Source organism: Chanodichthys erythropterus, chromosome 24 (assembly GCF_024489055.1).
Source record: "Chanodichthys erythropterus isolate Z2021 chromosome 24, ASM2448905v1, whole genome shotgun sequence".
Taxonomy (NCBI): Eukaryota; Metazoa; Chordata; class Actinopteri; order Cypriniformes; family Xenocyprididae; genus Chanodichthys; species Chanodichthys erythropterus.
Genome location: NC_090244.1, coordinates 21,935,836 through 21,959,745, shown reverse-complemented (window position 1 = coordinate 21,959,745; position 23,910 = coordinate 21,935,836). Strand labels below are relative to the sequence as shown.

At 35.5% G+C, this 23,910-nt stretch overlaps 1 protein-coding gene across 1 annotated transcript in view; it reads left to right on the top strand.

Moving 5' to 3' along the window:
• Positions 1-23,910, top strand: part of b4galnt4a (beta-1,4-N-acetyl-galactosaminyl transferase 4a) — a 210,974-nt gene that overhangs the window by 123,809 nt on the left and 63,255 nt on the right. The window contains exons 4-7 of the mRNA XM_067379463.1: positions 1,315-1,410; positions 8,235-8,325; positions 8,617-8,717; positions 21,443-21,510. Coding sequence (XP_067235564.1) covers positions 1,315-1,410; positions 8,235-8,325; positions 8,617-8,717; positions 21,443-21,510 — 356 coding nt within the window. The remainder of the gene's footprint in view (positions 1-1,314; positions 1,411-8,234; positions 8,326-8,616; positions 8,718-21,442; positions 21,511-23,910) is intronic.

The following is a 23,910-nucleotide window of genomic DNA, read 5'->3' as shown; positions in this document are numbered from 1 at the left end:
GCAGAAAATAAGCTTTGTGAGCAACAGAATATGATTCTTACACGTTTTGTTCATCATGATAATCTTTAGCAATGAACACAACTTTTATGAATCGGAGTGTCTATTTACACTACTGTAAGTGCAAATAGCGTTCCTTGTTGGCTATTTACACTAGCTCCGCCCACCAACGGCCACTCAAGTTTTAAAAAAGACGCACTGAATTCAGTGGCACAGCAGTAGTGAATAAGGCTCGCAGACCTGGTTTTTAATGCGATCGACGCGGGTTGGAATCCGCTTTTTGCCGAGCTTGCATTTATTTTTAATAAAAATGAAAATAATGTTCTAAAAGTGGAAATAAACTGCAAACGAGTGTTTAATAATATTAAAAGTGTTTATTGTGTAGGGTTAGGGGAAGGTGTAGGCAGGATTTTTATTCCCCCAATAAGGCAGCATCCATTTAATAATTTTAATAAATATAATCATCTACACTCTATGATATTATCGCATCCTGTTAATGTACAAAAATACTGAGGTGCAAATAGTATTTGCCAAATTAAAGTTTAGATAAGCATATAATTACTATTTACTCTTATTGCAAAGAACTGATACTTTTACATGGTGTAAATAGAATATATCGCTTTTTTCACCTAGTGTAAATAGCATATAGCTAAGAAAATGCTGCTATTGTTAGTGTAAAAAGCATCTATTGCTATTTAGCATCTTTTGCTGCCTTTATGAATTTTGAAGCATGAATACAATCACTATATATATATATATATATATATATATATATATATATATATATATATATATATATATATATATATATATGCACACATATACACACACACACACACACAAATTAAACATTGCGATTAAAAACATTGGAGTTTTTAATATTTTAATGCCGTAATTATTTCAGTTACTCTTCAAAAAATTATTATGTATATATAAGTACACACACATACATGTATATATTTAAGAAATATAAGCATGTATGTATAAATATTATAAATATATTTATATTTTTATATATTTAAATTATATATAAATGTAAATATTTGTATAGAAATATAAGATATTTTTCTTAAATATATACATGTATGTGTGTGTATTTATATATACATAATAATTATACACAAAACAAGCACACATATATTACGTAAACACAGACTCTTATTTTGTACACGATAACCAGGGTTATCGTTGAACAGCCCTAGTCAGTATATATTACAGTGAGTGCTGGTCAGTTGTGGTTCAGCAGTTTTTCCGTTCACTTTACCAGTATCTCTGAAAGTAATTTTAATTCTGGTCTTCCATGTGTCTTCTTGACAGTTTAAAGGTCAAGCAAACCTCCACGTGTTTGAAGACTGGTGTGGCTCCTCAGTCGCTCAGCTCAGGAAGAACCTGCATTTTCCTCTCTACCCCCATGTGAGTATGAATATAAAAGTCTCAGACTATTCTGCTTTCTTTATATTATCATCATAAATCTGAGTGTTTGGGTATTTTTGTCCCTCTTTTGCTGTATTGGGCAAGCTAAAAAGAACAAAACCCAATGATAATGTTTTACAGCATCATTTGAATATGTATCAAACAAGTATGAACAAGTATATATGAATTCCACACCCGCAATACCTTTGTTAATCTTCGAAATGCAAATTAAGTTGTTTTTGTTGAAATCCGATGGCTTCATGAGCCTCCATAAGGAGCAATGACATTTCCTCTCTAAAGATCCATAAATGTACTAAAACCATATTTAAATCAGTTCATGTGAGTACAGTGGTTGAATATTAATATTATAAAGTGACGAGAATATTTTTGGTGCGCCAAAAAAACAAAATATATAGTGATGGCCGATTTCAAAACATTGCTTCATGTAGCTTAGGAGCGTTATGAATCTTTTGTGTCAAATTAGCCGTTCGAAGCGCCAAAGTCATGTGATTTCAGCAGTTTGGCGGTTTGACACGCGATCCGAATCATGATTCGACACAAAAGATTCATAACACTCCGAATCTTCATGAAGCAGTGTTTCGAAATCAGCCATCACTAAATAAGTCGTTATTTTGTTTTTTTGGCGCACCAAAAATATTCTTGTCGCTTTATAATATTAATATTGAACCACTGTACTCACATGAACTGATTTAAATATGTTTTTAGTACCTTTATGGATCTTGAGAGAGGAAATGTCATTGCTGGCTATGCAGGCCTCACGGAGCCATTTGATTTCAACAAAAATACCTTAATTTGTGTTTAGGCTTGTTGCGATAGTCGGTGTTACCGGTGATACATGGTGTTTAACCCACCTACCGGTCATAGCACTTGACCACCGGCACCGCCCCCATCGTGTTGAAGTTTTAGCCTATAGCAATAAAGCACTTAATTCTGTTAGTGACTACATGCCTTCGTAATTTAGCATAAGCGGAACGAGCGCCACAGTAAAGCAGCAGCCGGTGTCCGATTTCATTTATCATTTGAGAGTGAGGCGAGCTAACTGGCAAAGGATGGCGTAAGATCTGGTTTCAAAGCGAAATGCAAAAGCACCTATTTGGAAATATTTTGGATTCAAACCAAATGCCAACAGGGAACGAAGTTTTTGATGTTCGTTCGTTTCATATTCGATGGTTGTGCTGTGTTTTTGTTTTGTTTTGTTTTTTGCTGAAAAAGGCAGGCACTTATTTAACGAATAGTGAATTTTTTTATCTAATTTCTTGTTTGATACTTGCACGATGTGTGCAGTGGTTCGTTTTGTTAATAAATGCACTTTAAAGGTGTTTCATAAGTGCTTTTGTTTAGTTTTTGCATGGTGTGTTAAGTTATTATTCATTTTGCAATAAAGATGTGTGTAATACAAGCGAGTGTCTTATTGTTTTGTGTATTTTTATTAAGAATAAAATAAATTAACCCATGATTAATTCAAACAAATGCTACTGAATTGCCGCTAATTAAAGTGAAAGTAAATTGAGACGTGTGCACGTCCGCACGACCGCATTTTCGGCCACCCGAAATCCCCGACACGCAACCCCGGTGACACCGGGATTACCGTTTTTTTACACGTCGATTAACCGGTGGAAAAAATCTGTCACCGCAACATCCCTATTTGTGTTCCGAAGATGAACGAAGGTGTGGAACGGCATAAGGGTGAGTAATAAATGACAGAATTTTCATTTTTTGGTGAACTAACCCTTTAATAAAAGAAATAACATGTGACCATCTGTACAAAGAAGTCACATGATCAACGTCACAAATTAGAGACTAAGGCCCCGTTTACACTAGTGCGTTTTTGTTTTAAAACAGTGTTTTAAAATGAAAACGATCCTCATCTACATGGCGTTTCCACAGCGTTTCAGAAACAAGCTCTGTCTACACTACATGACTGAAAACGCATGTCACATGACTGTTCATGCACACTGGGCACGCGCGTACAAGTGTAATCAGTTGCCTCTTGCGCATGTAGTATTAAAAAATGCATAGTTTAACTGCACAATGACTGCTAAAAATGACAACAAAGCCAGGAAAGTTCAGTCCTCATGTTATTGTTTACATGGTCGTCAAGGATACGCAGAGTGAACGTGGGCAGCGACGCCATCGTTTTCAAAAGTCTCCATTTTGGTACATTTACACTGAAACGTTTTCAAACTAAAATGGGCTCTGCAGTGCTTTCAAAAGTTTTTGAGGTTCGAAAACGTCGACGTACTGTAAACAACAGGCGTAACCATAGCAATACTTACACACTAGTGTATACAAGGCCTAAATTTAGTGCAGAATCTTACTTTTTTTGGTTCGTTGTACTTTCTAAAACAATAAAAAAAAAAATCCTAAAACTTGAAGGATGTTTGAACACTTGGATATGTCTTTTTGTTATTTTCTTGAGAATATTTTCAAATATACTTCAAAACTCTCATAGACCAGATCACACATTCATGTATTCTGGGGTGATTGGTAGATGAAATTGGTTTGTCTGTTGTCCTGGAGCGGCTAAAACTCACACTCCCATCTCAAGAGACATCAGGAGTTTATAGGGAAAAACAATGAGAACATATTTTAAGGCGAAAACCATCAGTTGCTGTGCTTATTTATTCTGGAAATGAGATATTTATTAATTCAAATGTTTAAACAGTTTGTACTCTTTTCATTGGCCCTGTGGCCAGTTTTTAGTGCAGGAAGCTTTAAAGAGGACAATTTGTCTTTAGATGACTAAGTTAATTATTAATATCAACACATGAATTATTAAGTATCTGTTTAGCTTGTATGATTTATGAGATACTGTTATAATTGAGTTTGTAGAGCAAAATGGAAACAGAATAATGCTATAAAAGGGGGAAATATCCCTAAAACAGAGATATGATGCATCAATATACAGTCATTGGTGCCATAAACTTTAGTAGGGATATTTGAAAGCATGTTGTTTTGGTTTAAATGGCGGCTGTCGTGATGATATGAGAAACATAATTGAGTTTTAGAGTAATGTGACAGCGTTGTGTTTGGTTAGATTTGCATTTTAAAACACAAGCCCACGTCTCGCACTAAAGCGGCCATGAATTTGCTTGGGGAGCCTAGTGAAGCGTATCTGAAACGGTGGAAAGTAAATATTAGCAGAAAGCTGGGTAAACATGCGGCTATGTGATCGTTGGGAGGAATTTGCTCTTTAGAAGAACTTGTCAGTATGTTACACTCAGTTGGGAAATCCATTTCTCTTTCGTGGAAGAGAACTCCAGTGTTATTAGATTTTTGTAGGAGTTGCAAGGACAAATGCAATCTAAAACATTGACTAGTGCAAGTATTTTATTGGACATATATGCATTTAAAATGGACATGTCTGTTTTGATGACTAATCCTGCACTTGAGGGTGTGTCCAGATTTTCATCCAATAATGCTCTCTAAATACAAATGCCCCTCCCCCAATACCAACTCCTATTGGCTGTTATTAAAAAAAAAATGGAATGATTGCATAGCTAATGTTCACACTGTTTCATAGGAAATAAGTTAATGCAAGTAATGAAACTGTGCTTGTTGAACTTTTTCATTGGTTCTTTAAAGGGATAGTTCACCTAAAAATGAAAATTCTGTTTTCAGTTCTTTCTTCTGTTGAAGATATTTTGAAGAATGTTGATAACCAAACATTTGCTGGTCTCCATTGACTTCCATATTATTCTCCTGTGACCCAAGCATAGACTTTTTTTCCACTAGTTGATGTTATATTTTAGCAAATTTCTCTGATGCCGTATGCCGTATGCAAAGTTTTAAAGCAGATAGAGCATATTCACTCATTGGTCTTTAAAATGGCTGACATTAATTTAGTGATCACCCTTATGGAAATATGATAATATTTTGTAATTATCATTTAAATATGAGTCATTTTCAAATTGTCATAAATCAGCATCTCAGAAAATTGTTTTGGGGTTTCAAATCAGAATATGACTTTCTGTTACAAAACAGGACAACGATTTTTATATGGACACCAGGACTTAAAGCATGCAAGTCAGGTGGTTTGGAGAAATTATATATCAGTATTCCTATGAAATATTAGATATTCTTATGAAAATGTTGCCAACTATTACTCCCATTATTACACTTCTTTTTTCATTACATGTTGCTCCAAGAACACATTAATATGCAAATTAGATACAATGTATCAATGAATTGTACAGAATGGGAAAACCCGCTTATGGCCATTTTACACACAAAGCGCATAAAGTAAAATAGTATATCAAATCATTCTGTTATATCTTTAGTTGAAATTCATCTTTATACGACATTGTATAAAGATGAATTTCAACTAAAGATATAACAGAATGATTATAGGTTATAATTGGTTAAAGAAACACCTCAAACCTAAAAATTGATTGGTGAATGAAAAAAAAAAACACACAAAAAAACATTGTTTTTGCCTTTATATTCATGCCTTGTTATTTATTTGAATAACAAAAAATATATGCATAACATATGAATAAAATACTTTTTTTAATTATTTTATTTGTTTCTTATGCTCCAAACAATGTAATGACAATAATAATAATAATAAAAAAAAAACTAAATTCACAAAACTTTTTTTTTTTTTTTTTTTTCTGGTTCTCAGGAGGGTATAGAAAAAAAAAATACTATGGAAGACAGTGGGACCAGAAACGATTTGGTTACCAACGTTCTTCAAAATATCTTCTTTTATGTTCAACAAAAGAGAAATAAATAAATAAAGGTTTGACTGAATTATCCCTTTAAGTGTAAATGTATTTGTTTAATACAAGTAAAATATACAGTTTAATTGTTGGTGTAGAAGTTATGAGGATATAAATGATATAGTTTTGATAATTAATTATGGACTTATTATTAATATTTGATAGCTTTTATTTTAGTATCACCTAGCCATATTCCAATGCTGTCATCATTTATTTATTAGATTTATTTATTTATTTTTTTTTTTCTTCAATATGATGACTTTTAGTTTGGTATCACCTAGCCATATCCCAATTCTGTCATAATTAATTAATTAATTAATTAATTAATTTAAATTTGATGACTTTTATTTTGGTCTCACCTAGCCATATCCCAATTCTGTCATAATTAATTAATTAATTTAAATTTGATGACTTTTATTTTGGTCTCACCTAGCCATATCCCAATTCTGTCATAATTAATTAATTAATTTAAATTTGATGACTTTTATTTTGGTCTCACCTAGCCATATCCCAATTCTGTCATAATTAATTAATTAATTAATTAATTTAAATTTGATGACTTTTATTTTGGTATCACCTAGCCATATCCCAATAGACCCTTTTCATGGACTGTGATGGCGTGTTTTAACAGTCATCAATATCATAAATCTTAAAAGTATAATATATAAAAAGTTATATATAAAAATTTTAAATTAATTTTAATTATTTTTTTTTTTTAAACGTATGTATATTTACAACCCTATACTTAGCATTATATTACCTTTGCATCAAATTACAAAAAACGAGTTAACGCTGCTGTGAGGGTGTTTCTAATACAGCGGCTATGGGAGTGATGGTAAAAATGACATCTTTCTCTCTTCTGACTGCCGTTATCAGTCTCTCTTTATTTTTTCCCCCTCTTTCTGAAAGTTATGGAAACAATGTATTCTCTCATTCACCGCTGTTGAATTTTACCCAACTATGACGACTTCCGCTTCTGAGAAACCCGGAAATGTGAAAAGGGTCTGTTCTTTATTTATTTATTTGATGCCTTTTTTTTTTTTGGGATCACCTAGCCATATCCTAATTATGTCATAATTTATTTATTAGCTTTTTTTTTTTTTTTTTTTTTTTTTTGATTAGTTTTATTTTGGTATCATCATTTACTTACTATTTATTGAGTTCTTTCTGAATTATTTATTTGATTAGTTTTATTTTGCTATCAACTGTCCATATCACAATTCTGTTATTCTGAATTATTCCTTTAATTTATCGTGAACCACCTTTTTGTTGATGATTATCAGGATTTGGAAGGTGTGTCTGAAAAGCTCAACCCTCTATCACCATGTGGGTGGTTTCATTTCATTGAAAGCCCCTGCAGGTTGTAATGGGTGGAATACAGTACGCTTCTCCTGAACTGTCATTGTGAATTCTGTTGGTTCAGACCACCTACACAGTCCTCCCACCTCAACTTTTACCTTGTGATTTATTTATTTATTTATTCTTTTTTTGGCAGGCCTGTTTTTATAGATCACAGCTCAAAAAGTCTGACAGAACTCACCCAAAATTAAAAGCACGTACAGACGCATACTGTGAAAACAGTTACTCTCTGCTCCGGAAACTCTTCTCTCTGTTCCTCTGTTTCTTTTTCTCCATCTTTCTGTCTTTGTGATTTTATAAACAGATGACAGATAACAGAGATTCTGCTCTCTCACACATTGTGTATAACTGAACAGACACAGCAGGAGTGGCTTCAAAACTCACACAGGCATTTGAAATACAATACAACATAAGTTGGCACCATTATATATCAGCGATTGATTTTTGACAACTATCAGAATTATCATTATTTATTTTATTTTGTTTTAAACTTTTTTGTCATGTCTTGATTAGTCATATTTGCCTTTTCCTCATTAAATAATGTCATTGTTTTACTCTTATCCCAGACACAGACTTAAAATATGAAGGAATGTGTGTGTGTGTATATATATATATATATATATATTATTTTTTTTACACATTATGACCCACCATATCTTCACTCATCCCACCACAATGGTATTTTACATACTAATTTCATATTCATACATTTAATCTCTCCAGACGAGAACTACTGTAAAGAAGTTGGCTGTGGCTCCCAAATGGAAGAACTACGGCCTGAGGATATTTGGATATATTCTACCTTACAAGGATGGTAAATGATCTTTTGTATTAAAATCCACCATTTCTAGTAGATATTTATCATGGTGACAAACGGGATACAGAATGTAGAACAGAGACATTCTCTCTCTCACACACACACACACACACACACACACACACACACACACACACACACACACACACACACACACACACACACACACACACACACACACACACACACACAGCTGTTATCGAAAAAGAATTGTATACTACTACTACACATACAAGAAGGATCATTGTTACCTGCCGCTTACAGTGTCTGTTGGTCTCATTTGTCCAGGTGATTTTCAGTTTGCGGTTTCTTCCGATGATAACTCAGAGTTCTGGTTGAGTTCAGATGAAAGCCCTCTCAATGCACGTCTGCTGGCCTATGTGGGAAAGGTAAGGGATTTAAGATTGGGAATGCTATCTCTTAATGCTTACGATGAATATAACACACACACACACACACACATACATAAATATATATATATATATATATATATATATGTGTGCCCAGGCCAAATTCCTCATTCAGAAAGGAAATTATGTATTCTATGGAGCCCCTAACGGGACATGGTGATGGAAAAAATGTGAGATGGGAGGAAAAAAATATCTTTCAAAGCTTTTGCCTTCTCTCGCAATTATATAGTTGGGTAATTATATTGTATATAATTTGGGGGCACAGGGCTCGAAATTAACTTTTTTACTTGGTAGCACTGCTGCTCCCAACTTCAAAAGATTTGGAGCACCAGCAAAAATTTAGGAGCACCACAACTAAAATGTGTGTGTGGGGCTCAACATTTATGTTGTGATACTTACCCAGAGGGCTTTTTTTTTTTTTTTTTACTTTTTTAAAGGGCATTTTTCCCCCTAATTTGATTAAATGTATGCTGGATCTTTCATTTTTAATTATTAAATTTGATCAATAAATTGATTGTTCAATTAGAATAATAAGACACTTTAGGGCTATTTCCAATAAAATGAATTTACACTGAAAAATTACAACTTTAAATAATTAAATAATGTTATGAGTTTCTTTCTTTTTCTTTTTTCTTTTTTTTTTTTTTTTGAATATACAAATATTGGAAAGAATGATACTTTTAAACATGAAACTAAACCGCCAGTAGGTGGCGGCAAGTGTCTTAATGAGTCATTGAGTCATTCATTCAAATGATTTGTTCAAATGGATGATTCATTCAAGAATGAGGCAGTTGTTTCTGAATAGATCATTAGGTACGTCCTAATTCTATTCCATGACATTTTACATTTTTTCTAAATTAACAGAAAAAACGAAGTGTGGAATGTTGGACACTTCATGCACTCAACTGTCGCAGCTTTAATTGCGTAGTGGAGGGGGAGGGGTATCAGACTCCAATGTTAAATGATAAAATAACCTTTTACAATTCACGCACTACACGGATGAGTACATAGTGCAGTGCATAGTGTATATTGCGTCATTTGGGACAGAACTATTGAATCTTTGACTCAACCAGTTCTTTCAAAATACTGAATCATTCAGTAACGAAAACATGATTGTGTTGTCGTGAAATGCGCTATGGTCCTTAGTGTCACATTTTCAGTCGTGATGGTTTTATTCAGGATATTCAGGAAAACAACGCTCTTTGTCGTGTAATGTTGCTGTATCATGTTATAAATATAAAAACTGAAGTGTAACTGTTTTATTCACGATAAAACGCGGCTATGACCGCTTCACCCAACAGTTCTGTGTATCACTACACAACACCCTTAGCAACCACTCTTAAACTGTATGTTCTCAATTGATATTGTTCATTGAAGCTTACTGTATTATGTAGAAGAGTATTGTGAGAAAGAGATTGATTGAGCGAGTTTATTACCTGCATTCAGATTTAGCATTTTCCTTCAAGTCAGTCCTGTGTTCATAATAAAAAATCTGTTTAAATGTCCGATGTATTATCTTGTCCTTTTAACAGTTAAGGGGTTTTCCCTTGACTGACAGAGCTAGTCAAAGCATTTGTCAGTTGCGTCTTGTTCCCTGTTCACAACAATTCAGTCTTTTCAAAATAAAAGTCTTTGCTACTGAGTGACACACTCATAAAGACAGTCTTTGCCGCCATCTAATGGCGTAATAATGTAACTTCTGTTGCTGTTCACGGTCAGGGACTATTTTTTTCTGGCGGAAGGAAGGCTTTTAGTGATTTAACTTTGTGAAAGTTGCAATTCTTTTTTGGCTTTAATATTTGTATTGAGTGGTAACCGTTTTCATGTTTTTTTTGTTTTTTTTTGGTTTTCAATCACCTTTCAGCTGTGACTTATTCACGATACAGCACCCCTTATTGCTTACTTAAGGGCTCCGTTGAATGCTTTATTCTTTTTCTGTGCCTTTCCAAATAAGGTATTCGACTTCGGCCACATCCCTATTGTGTATATTATACTTGCCCAAGAACCTGTATTCAATTTTATAGGCTTTAAAGTGTAAATATCAATCAACACTCCTTTCAGTAGTCATTGAATGGTAGAGTCACTGTGAACAGTGGTGGCTATTTCCTCAAACAGAAGGTCTTGCTGCTACTGCTTGGTGGATTTCACTTAGATTTATTCCCCAGTGGTCTTGGTGCTTAGAAGTGTAGATTTGTGCGATGTGAGCGAGCATTGGCTTTGTAAAACACAATTAGCGCCTCAGCCAGAAGCCTGTGAGAGTGTACAGGGAGTGTGTGGTTTACTAGCGTATCGATTACGTCTGGCTCAGACGGGACTAGGCGCTCACACGCCCGCAAGGACTCGATACCCGGTCACAGAGATGTGTGATCGATTGAAACGCTGAGGCGCTAAGGCGTCTCTTTGTCTAAGAAATGAATCACAGCCTGTCCGGAATTCCGAGTGACTCCTTACGGAAGTGACAGACCTTTTCCAGTCACCTGTAGATGGGGAAATCCATCCAAGCTGGGGAAACAGAGAAGCACATTGTTTATGTGGGTGTAGATATAGACACTCAAATGTTTCAACTCTAAGAGATTCGTCTGAATAAGGCAGACAGATTCATCTCAATTTTGAGGCGACTACTTGACAAATAGTGAATGAAGTGGGAACAAAAGAGCTGAGAGAGAAGAAAGACACAAAGAAGAAAGTGCAATATCTCGCTTCAGTATAATAGCAGTGTGACTTCATTGCTCCTGTATTTTCTTAGTTTGCCCTCTTTCCATCTATTCAATACTCCAGGGTCGCAGATAGACAAAATGAGTTTCTTCAATGTAATTCTGTGTTTGGGGAAAGTTCACATGGCTCAAAAATAGATGGAATGGTATAAAGGAGAGAGGAGCAGTGGGGTAACACCAGCAGAAATACCATCTCTGAAAGATGAAAAAATACAGTTGTCAGGTTATCCGTTGCACTTCCATTGTCCGACAAATTGTGTTACAGAGAGAACCTTAAAGAATAATTCACTCCAAAAATGAAGTTCTGTCATCTTTTACTCACCCTAATGCTGTTCCGAATCGGTGCAACTTATTTTTCTTATACCATGCCCAGGATGCTAAATATGTTACATTGAAAATGAGGGCTGTCAACCTCCAGAAATGATAAAAAAGCACCCCAAAAGTGGGGCACACGTCTTGAGCACTATATTCGAAATCTTCTGAAGATAAACAAAAGCTTTTTGTGCAAAAGAGATTTATATTTAAGTAATTCACTGAAAATCTTCCCCTCACCAAGACCGTGTTGTGACACTCGTCCTAACCAGCCGCTATGATGATACATGACGAGTGGCAGTTGATTCTATTTTGGAACTGTTTCTATTTCTGTGACTTGGGGCATATAATTTACCTCAGATATTGAAAGGAAATGAGAACGAAACTGTGAACTCTATGTAAACAAACAAGTGTATTCCGTGACAAAGATTGCATTTGTCACTGAGGGACTGTACACGTTTTTTACAGCTGTTTACAACTAAAAATGGAAAACTTTTTATGCGTTTTGGTCGGTCATTTATGCGTCAACAGCGTTTTGGGGGCCTGAAAACGCAAGCATTTTAAATGGGGTTTCAAAGTGCAAGGTTTTGAAAATTATACCATTAAGGTCCTTGCACACTGAGTTCAAAATTTTTGCACATTAAAAAATAAATATGACCTCACGTTGCATCAATTACGTTTACACACTGCCTCCGAAACTTTCATCTGTCATATAAAATTTTGGTCGGCGCCGATGACCTCATTGGCAGCGCTGACATGTAGCGCCAATGCGCTTTGGGCGACCTGAGTTCGAGTCCCGGCTTGTGATCCTTTTATCTGCGTTTTTTACATTTGTAGCAAGCATTTTGAGAGGTGTTTTGACAATTCAGAGCCAAACGCCAAAGCGAACGTCTGACAAGTTGATCTACTTCATCTCGCAGCACAAAACACTGTATGACAAATAATAATAATCCTGCAGCTTCTTGATAAGGAGGTGGAACTCTCCTTCGTCTCTACACAATCTTAGGATTGGATGGACCCAATATTTCCTCTTTCAATTTTTAAAAAGAGAGAGGACAACAAAATCATCCTCACTGCTTAAAGACTCCATTTTGTATTGACTCAGTGTGCAAGGTTTCTGTGCCTGAAAAATTTTAAGAATGACGAATATGAAAAAACGCATACGAAAATTTCGGTCTCAGTGTGTAAGGACCTTTTGGTCTCAGTGTGTTTATCGTCTCCATGTAAACAACAAAAATGTGAGTTTGTGAAAACAGTGACGTCACGCAAATGCGTATCACGTGTTCAGTCTATAGGCACATAGTGTTTTTTTTTACATCTCCAACTACTGGCCTGGCAGCAGAAAACAGTTTTTAGTTGTTTTTGCAGATCCATGTGAATGGGGATCGTTTTGACAACATTGTCGTCTGTACGTGATAAAAGCAAAGGAAAAATATTTCCGTGTTTAGTACATCGTTTTCATGTAAACATACCCCGAGTACGCTGTAAAATTTAATATGCTATATCTACTAGGCAAAATTTTGGCAGCAGATTACAAGCAATATTATTAATCCTCTGGAGTGTGAGGCTGATTTGGGGCCTGGAGAAGTTTTGACATGACCTGACATTTGTGCTTTTTTCATTTGTTCATAAACACATTAATGACACAAGTGTCATCACACTGTATTCACACAAACTAGGTTACCATAATATGTGAGGAACATGTATGTACATGTTTGTATTTTTGAAGGAATAATGTTTATGCGTGGTTATTGAAAAAACAAAAAACTTAAGTCACTGAAATAAGGCCAAAAAAAGTATATTAAATCTTTGTTCATAAGACTTCTGGGTATTGGAGGTTGTAGACTAGAGTTTTTGCTTCAGAATTATGTAAAAATTATGCTGCCTACTCCTTCATATAAAACAATATATTAATTTAGTTTTTGTAAGACACTTTTTGTCAAGAAAAACAGTATGCGTGGAGGCGCGAATCATCATGAATAATGGGTCATTTACACCTGAGAAGACAAAATAATCGCATAATAATGACCTGAAATGACTTGCATATTAATAAGGCCTTTCAGTCAGGTAGGCTGTGAAAAAAACATCTGTAATAATGTCTCAGCTCATCATAAACAGAAATACTGTGAAATATTATTACAATTTAAAATAATGGTATTCTTTTATATTCTTTAAAATATAATGTATTTCTGTGATGCAAAGTATCTGAACAATTATGTTACCTCTATGGCATTTCATATAGGCTTTTAGGTTAAAAGCATGCACATTTGGAGAAATATTGATGTATTCTTATGTTTGTCAATTTTCTATACAGAGGAGTAGTATTTATTCTATATTTATTCTCATCACTATGAGTGCTGGATACTGTGTTTTCAATTCATACTTGCAGCCGTAGGACGCTCTGTTTTCGATTTGACTTGCACGATTTAAAACCTGACATTTCAACGTTCCTTTAGACATAAGTCTAATTTTTTTGTCATTAGTATTTACTAAGTTACAGTTCATTTTCTGAGAACTATCAGATTGGACTTCATTCAGAGGGAGACGAGAGATCACGCATCGTGTTAGTTTTCCTTATTTTGCAAAAAGCACAACATTTTACACAAATGAAAGAAGATATTTAACAGATTAAAATTGTGTATAGCTCTTAATTGTATGTGCAACATTGATGGAGTATTTTGAGTCTCTTTCACACTGGTAAGAAAAAAAACGTGGTGGTATCGCCTGCGATACCTCAGACCTCAGAGTGTTAATGAAATTCAACAAATAGAATTGAGTTATAATTAATCAAATTAATTCCTTAAATGTCAACAATTTAAAACGAGTAAAATTTAAGTAAAATTTAAACAAAATTTCTGAATAACAGACAGACGTCAAAGATGAATTAAGAACGCTTTATTTTTTTATTGCCAACTTTGAAGACACCCGATGATAAAAAGCAGAATCACTGAAGGGAAGAGCAACACAACAATTAACAGAGTTTTAGATGTTGATGTTGATTGTATTGAAAATGATTGATCAGTGTTTCATCTGGTTGGGCAGTTTGACTTTTTGTCTTTTATGTAGGTTTGTGGTTTTTGTAATGGTGTTTGCTAATTTTACACATTTGAAATGGTTGACTTTTAAGGAATTAATTTGATTTAATTTTAACTCATTTCTTATATGTTAAATGTAATTAATCACATTAATCACAATTTTATTGAGTAGCTAGTTTATTACTTTTTACAGTGTATACATTGTGAATAGTGATGAAATTATTAATTTTTTAGCAATTTGATTATGCGATTTTGTTGTGATTGCGAGACAGCAGTGAGCTTACAGAGAGGGCTCTGCCCACAAGTTCAGCTAATTGCATTTAATATAAAATTAAATAAATATTGTACATAACATGCAATTAAGTGTCTGAAAACTTTACATTAATTTAATGCTTAAAGTGGGAATGAAGCAGTCAGTCAAATTGCATTTATTTAGCAAATGGATTTCCACTCTAATCAGAAAATTTATAACAAACACTATACAGAATATATATAAAAAAAAAAAAAAAAAAAAAAAAGATGTTCTGTTATAGCTTTTGTAGCAAGGGCACAACCATCTTACAGTACTCACCCCCATGTCATCCAAGATGTTCATTAGGGGTGTAACGATACGCTCAGGTCACGATACGATACGTATCTCGATACGGAGTTCACGATACGATACGTATCACGATATTTTGAACAAAATAAAAATGAAATTCAAACAAGATTTATTAAAAAAAAATTAACAAATTTCAATAATTGTCCTTGTACACACAAGATCACATTTCAATAAAATAAATAAATATAAAATTTTAATAAAAACCTTTTGTATTAAAATTAACAGTTGAATAGGGCTGTCTGTCACTAATTTTTTTTTTTTAAATTTAACATGAACTTAGAATTATGAATAGGGGCCGTTCACATATCGCGTCTAAAAACGCGTGGAAGGCGCATCCGCACCGCTTCTCCTCCTTTCCAAAGCGCTTGCGCTCCCGTGGCGTCGGTCGTTGCTATGCAACCTTGAACTGGGCTCTCCAAGAGGATCAGAGGATGTTTCTGCAAAGGATAAATGATTTCTAGCCCTTGCATTAGTTTTACTACGAGATATATTGATGGAGATAAGATATAAAAACCACCATGTACAGCTATGATCAGCTGTTCGGCTGAGCTTTTGATGTTTTGTTACGGAAAGGCCATAGCTGATCGGTTGATTCTTGTCACACGACCTGCGGTGCGCTTGCGGCATTCTGAGAAGTTGAGAATTGCATGCGCGTCGCGACCGTGTTGATCCCATTATGAGCGCGCCTGCCGCGCGGCTACATTTGAAAATAATAACTGACTTGCACGCGGAAAAGACGCAATATGTGAACGGCGCCACAGAACTTAAAGCAAAGCATCGCAAGCGTCTTTTGCTTTTCTGTGAGCACAGCTGTTGCTGTGCACTGCGGTGAAAGAAAGCCACGACTTTTCTCACGCGACCATGCAAGAGACTGACATGAGAAACGTTTAAACCTGCTTGCAAGATTCAATGTGTGCCCGAAACACTTACTGAACTAGAGAGCTGATTGAGACACACCATCTACGATAAATCGTTACACCCCTAATACTTATAGTAATTTAAAAATGTGGTAGCATTGGATCTGGACAGGAAGGATAACTCTGGGAGTTGGAAGGGGTGTGTCGCGATTCTGCCTTCTCAAATCGCGATACAGGTTCGTGGACCTGTGTATCGCGATTTCGATTTCATATCGCATATCGTTACAGCCCTAATGTTCATGTCTTTCTTTCTTCAGTCAAAAAGAAATTAAGTTTTTTAAGGAAAACATTCCAGGATTATTCTCCAAATAGTGGACTTCAACAGGGTTCAATGGTCAAAATTACAGTTTCAGTGCAGCTTCAAAGGGCTCTACGCGACCCCAGCCAAGGAATAAGGGTCTTATCTAGTGAAACGATTGGTCATTTTCTAAAAAAAAAAAAAAGCTCTAAGCTCCGTACGCATGACGTAATCATGTTACAAAGGTACAAACTCTTTTTACAAAAAAAAAAGGTAAAACAACAATATCGAACGATTTTGAAGTTGAAGGAGAAAATTAGATTAAGTTTTTCGCCCTACTGCAGTACTTCCACACTCACCTTGATGCGTGACCTTTCAACGTAATGCATGGCGCATTGCAGAGCTAGTGCAAGATGAGCATTTGTGGTTAAAAGTATTTTTTTAAAATCGTTTTGATAGACAAGACCCTTATTCCTTGTCTGAGATCATGTAGAGCCTAGGGCTGACCGATATATCGCATGCGATTGTCACGCGCATTTCGCGCGCAGATGAATCGTCTTCAATAATGAACGCGATATTGCGTGGCTTGTCAGTGATCTACGGCTCTGTCTATTAAATGGCGCTCCATTTGAAAGCAGGTGATGGCGATTTAGCGGTAATCAGGGAACCGGCTTTTACTGACGAAATGCGCGTGACAATCGGTCAGCCCTAGTAAAGCCATTTGAAGCTGCATTGAAACTAAAATTGGGAACTTCTACCTGGTGATCCCCACTGAAGTCCACTATATGGAGAAAAATCCTGGAATGTTTCCCTCAAAAACCTTAACTATTTTCGACTGAAGAAAGAAATACATGGACATCTTGGATGACATGGGGGTGAATAAATTATCAGGAAAATTTTCATTCAGAAGTGAACTAATCCTTTAAACCTAAAATAACTGTTGTTAGCAAGTGTGCTACCAAGAAGTTTCCACCCAATATTTTCTCTTGGCCTCGCATTTGAAAGATTTTACAGTAGTCGTCTTCAAGTGGAAATATACTGTAGCTTTGAAGGCAGGTGTACAAACACACACACACACACACACACACACACACACACACACACACACACACACACACACACACACACACACACACACACACACACACACACACACACACACACACAACGCATCTTTGTCCTCTAATACCCGTGAGTGGCCAAGTTGTGTTTAGCAGTGGAGGTAATTAGCATTGGCTGAGTCACACACGTGTGTGCTGATCCTAAAAGCCACGTAAGGTGTGTGCGACAGTAAACATGCGCCTTTTGCCGAAAAGAGGGGCCAGTGTGGGGGAATCGGGACTTTTTTTGGTTGGCTTGTGTGTGTGTTATGAATGAAAGGCGTCTTTGAGGCCAGCAGGGATCTTAAATGATCCAGGAGGCATTATGATTAATTACATCGATGTTTGCTGTGAACAGAAGCATTGAGAGTGAGAGACACATGACACACATGACAAGCAAGAGAGGCAAGACAAGACAGGCATGCTGGGATGGAGAGCTGGAGATTGCATTCTGGATCACTGCTCCAAGAGCACTCATTAGTTACCGTGGTTTGGTGTGGAAATCTCTTCAGTTGCCCTGTGGGTGAAGAGAAGATTATGTAAAAACATTTCCATCCAAACAACAAACCATCCAACCAACGGGAAATTACCACTCCATTTTCGAATGAAATTTGAGCTTGTTGTGGCACATCACAATTGGTTGGTGTATTCTACATGACAAATGGGCAGAAATGAATTATGTAATATTTTTAAAGGTGCCGTAGAACGTCTTTTCACAAGATGTAATATAAGTCTGAGGTGTCCCTTGAATGTGTCTGTGAAGTTTCAGCTCAAAATACCCCATAGATTTTTTTTTTTATAAATTTTTTTAACTGCCTATTTTGGGGCATCATTAACGATGTGCTGATTCAGGCTGCGGCCCCTTTAAATCTCTCGCTCCCTGCCCCCCCAAGCTCTCGACTATAAGTGCAGTTATACAGTGCATAAACAAATTTCACACAGCTAATATAACCCTCAAATGGATCTTTGAAGATGTTCGTCATGCATGCTGCATGCATGGATCGGATCATGTGAGTATAGTATTTATTTGGATGTTTACATTTGATTATGAATGAGTTTGATAGTGCTCCGTGGCTAAAGCTAACATTACACACTGTTTGAGAGATATATAAGTTGTGATTATGAATTATACAGACTGCAAGTGTTTAAAAATGAAAATAACAACAGCTCTCTTGTCTCCGTGAATACAGTAAGAAACGATGGTAACTTTAACCACATTTAACAGTACATTAGCAACATGCTAACGAAACATTTAGAAAGACAATTTACAAATATCACTAAAAATATCATGATATCATGGATCATGTCAGTTATTATCGCTCCATCTGCCATTTTTCGCTATTGTTCTTGCTTGCTTACGTATTCTGATCATTCAGCTGTGCACAGATCCAGATGTTAATACTGGCTGCCCTTGTGTAAAGCCTTGATCATGGGCTGGCATATGCAAATATTGGGGGCGTACATATTAATGATCACAACTGTTACGTAACAGTCGGTGTTATGTTGAGATTCGCCTGTTTTTCGGAGGTCTTTTAAACAAATGAGATTTACATAAGAAGGAGGAAACAATGGTGTTTGAGACTCACTGTATGTCATTTCCATGTACTGAACTCTTGTTATTCAACTATGCCAAGGCAAATAAAATTTTATAGGGCACCTTTAAAAATGTGGATTTATAATTGAATCGCCACACTAGCGATCACTGAGAGAGGCATATATGGTTTGCAGTACTCTATCGCTTTTGTAAACTGTGTTCACAGTTACTCCTGAATGTGCAACTACTGACATAAACTTCTTTTTCCAGTGAGCAGATTAATTACAACAACAAAAGAGTGAATAGTGGTTAGCAAGCAAGCGGTGTCAGAATGGCCATCTATGAGTCAAGCTCGAAGAAAGATGCTAACCCGTAGCAATGCATTATAGCAACGACGTCTGATGGCAGATACATAAAAATAAAGAGGAATTTTCAGACTTTAAAGCAATTTGTTACTGTTTTGTACATGTTTTCATATTATTTATTATTCAAATACATTTTGTGGATAATTGTTGATAGGTGCAATTGCCTGCCCAGTGTTAATTACATAGTAAATACATTGTAATTACATTACAACCTGGATCGCGGAACCAGGGGGGCCGCCCGGGCCTGGGCCCAGGTAACTTTTGAGGTCTGGTACAAAAATACATAGGCTACAGGTCCATTGCAGTCTCGATTCAAACACACTCGTGATCTTATTCCTAAATGACAACAATTCCGCAGTCTATTAAACCTTTGAAGTTATGATCATGCCTGAATATGAATTTAAACCTGCTTTCGCGCTGCCGCTGAACCAGAGTGCAGCTCTCATGTAAGCTATATGAAACAGCTTCACAGTGTTTTCAGCTGACAATATTGCTGTTCCTTTGTTGCAAACATACGAAATATTGGGCTAAAAGTTTATAGTCTGCATATAAACACCAATATTGTGCCATTCACAATCAAAATGAGTAAATTACCTTTGAAACTAACAGCCATGGCTCATCTGTAAGGGCAGGTGGGGCAAACTCCCACCAAAATATTAATTCAAACATAGATCTCTATATAAGCTGAAACAATAATAAATTGTAAATATTTTTCGGATTTTCTTGACTATTTTAAGACGTAAAGTGAGCAGGATATTACAATTTAACGTATGTCTCCGGCAGGCATGTATTATGATACGTCGTTTCGTAGTCCTTCTCAGCTCTACAGCACCCCACAATTTTCCATTGTAAATCTGTGGTGAAAAATGGAACTGCAGCATCCTGTAATCATGAGCCATTGGGGCAGATTTCAGGCTGTCCCACTTATTTTCACTGTTGTTTGGGTTTTTCGATTTTTTAAAAACTTTACAGATTTTAAATAAACTTTAAAGGCTGCAAAATTGGGATTAGACTTACTCCATTTTGTTTGATGAATATACAATTTTCCAAATAACAAAAACAAATCGATAATAGGCCTATATATTTTTATTTTCGAAAAGTCGTATTCATTTAAATGAAATATGTTTCTCAAATTTTTGAGTAGTTTTTGGTATTGTTTAGCAAATAAAACAACTTTTAATATTTTAAAACAACCTGTGTCAATCAACATTAGAGCGCCACCCTCAGGCCGAATAATACAATGCAAACGCAAAAGTGCGCATAAACTAGCGCTAAGACCCAGAATCTGGGTCCTAAATTTACAGGAGCCGCTACTGGAAACTAATGTTACGCTTGATAAAGATTGTATATTGATGAAATATAACTATATGATGAAATTCGTTCAAAAACTCTGAATGAAACAAGCCTTCATTCACTAATTTTAAAGGAGTTTACATAACTGATTCATTTAAATGAATAAATATTTTTAATAGACTAATTTATAACATTTATAGACATGTATAAATCGACTCATTTATAACATTAAAACAACATTTTGTCAGAACCTATTATTTTGTTTGGTTGTCTGCTTTGTTTTCAGAATCATGGGAGAACCGTGATCTCTATCTATCTCTAGAAAATACAGATTATCCAGTCATACATTAGGTTTATAAGAAAATATAATAAATCTGGCATCCAATTTATAGTAGGTCACTATTAGCACTAATGTTAAAAAGTAGTAGGCCTACAGTCTTACAGACTAGGATGTAAAATGTACAATACAGACTAAGATGAAGTCTTTATGTAGCCTACATTAACAATGATTTGGAGCAATTAAAATGCATTATAATGGAGGATTATGAAAAGTTTTTTAACATTAATAATCAAGAAATCCTGTTCTGTGTTTCAGCTGGGATCTGAGTGGACTGCTCCAGGAGAGTTTACCAAGTTCAGGTCTCAGGCGTCCAAGTCTGTGCAGTAAGTACATACTTTTTTTGTCATTTTCATGTGTCCAAAGCATTGTTGGAAACTGCACAACATACAGTGCCCTCCACAATTATTGACACCCTTAGTAATTATGAGCAAAAGAAGCTGTGAAATCTGCATTGTTTATCCTTTTGATCTTTCATTCAAAAAATTCACAAAATTATAACCTTTCATTTAAGGAAAATAATTGAAAGTGGGGGGAAACTCACATTATTAAATAAATGTTTTTCTCCAAAACACGTTGGCCACAATTATTGGCACCCTTTTTATTCAAAACTTTTTACAACCTCATTTTGCCAAGAGAACAGCTCTGAGTCTTCACCTATAATGCCTGATGAGTTTGGAGAACACCTGACAAGAGATCAGAGACCATTCCTTCATGCAGAATCTCTCCAGATCCTTCAGATTCCAGCTCCATGATGGTGGTTCTTCTCTTCAGTTCACTTCAGTCATTTTCTTTAGGGTTCAGGTCAGGGGACTGGGACGGTCATGGCAGAAGCTTCATTTTGTGCTCAGAGACACATTTTTGTTGTTGGTTTTGATGTTTGTTTTGGATATTTGTCCTGATGGAAGATCCAACCATGGCCCATTATTGGATTTCTAGCAGAAGCGGTCAGGTTTTGATTTTATATCTGTTAGTATTTGATAGAATCCATGATGCCATGTATCTGAACAAGATGTCCAGGACCTCCAGCAGAAAAATAGGCCCACAACATTAAAGATCCAGCAGTATATTTAACCGTGGGCATTGGGTACTTTTTATCCATGTGTGCACCAAACCCATCTGGTGGGTTTGCTGCCAAAAAGCTCTTGTTTCATCCAACTATAGAAGCCGGTCCCGTTTGAAGTTCCAGTCTTGTCTGACAGCTGAATATGCTGGAGATTGTTTCTGGATGAGAGCAGAAGATTTTTCTTGAAACCTTCCTGAACAACTTGTGGGGATGTAGGTGCTGTTTGATCATTTTTTTAGGCTCAAGACTCAACTAATCTGAATTATGAAAATATGAATGGGAATATACTTCAGAGATATTTTACTCATAAGAATTTCTAGGGGTGCCAATAACTGTGGCCAACATGTATTGGAGAAAAACATTTATTTCATAATGTGAGTTTCCCCCCACTTTCAACTGTTTTCCTTCAATGAAAGGTTATAATTTTGTGAATTTTTTGAATGAAAGATCAAAAGGATAAACAATGCAGATTGATTTTCACCTCCACCTTTGCTCATAATTACTAAGGGTGCCAATAATTGTGGAGGGCACTGTACTTGGGTATATTGTGCAAATTTTGGTCATTAGTACACAAATGTGTATACTGTGTATGTTTCTGTGTTTCACTTCATGTTTTATTGTCCAATCAAGGGCCTCAGTTTCCTCCTTTGTAAACAAACCGCCCACACTCATGTCTATTGATGCAGTTATTTTACCCCTGATGGTGTTGATTGGGTTGGTAATTGGAGGAAATTGCTGGCCTTTATCTGATCGGGCTTTTAATGATCGCCTTCCTCTGCTCCGCTCAAAGCACTCACATTATTTACAGCCGTACAACTTCTGTGATTTAAATATCACGTCGAAGAAAGAGCTGTGTCGCTTCTAAGATAGAAACACCTTTTCCGCTTCAAATCAGCAATATATGAACGGTCGATTAGCATATTGTATTTCTAGTATTTCCATAAAAAGCCGGCTACAGCCAGCAAACCATTTAAATTCGTCACTCTACACTAATGCGCCATTAATAATGGCTTTAAATGGATCTGCTGGAATTAGCAGTGGGTTTGTTTCCATATGGCTGTAAAGTGATCCATAGCCTGGACTTTATCTTGAGTGTATTTAATAATGCAAAAACTAATCCAGCCTCATTTCATGAACCTGAGTGTATAGATAGTAACCACAGAGACACCTTTTTAGATTTAGATAATTCTCTGCCTAGATGATTTGAGCCATTATATTTAGGAATTCCATTTCAGTTTGTAAGTACAGGATATTAGACATCTGGGGTGCCATATATATATATATATATATATATAATATATATATATATATATATATATATATATATATATATATATATATATATATATATAATATATAAATTAGGGCTGTGGATTTAAAATGTTAATTAGATTAATTAATTGCGGGGGAAAAAACGTGTTACAATTTTTTAACACATTTAACACACTTGTCCCGCCTCCAGACCTACATAGGTCATCTGACATTTCATACAGTTGCCTGATGATAAATATGATGCAGGGCAACAACTCACTGCATGATATAGCCTATAGAATGCAGTTAGAATGTCCCTAAAATTAAAGATATGAAAGGTGATTTTAACCCTTTGAAGCGTATGACAACACCGGTGAGATCAGAAAGTTCACTGTTAAATTCAAACTTG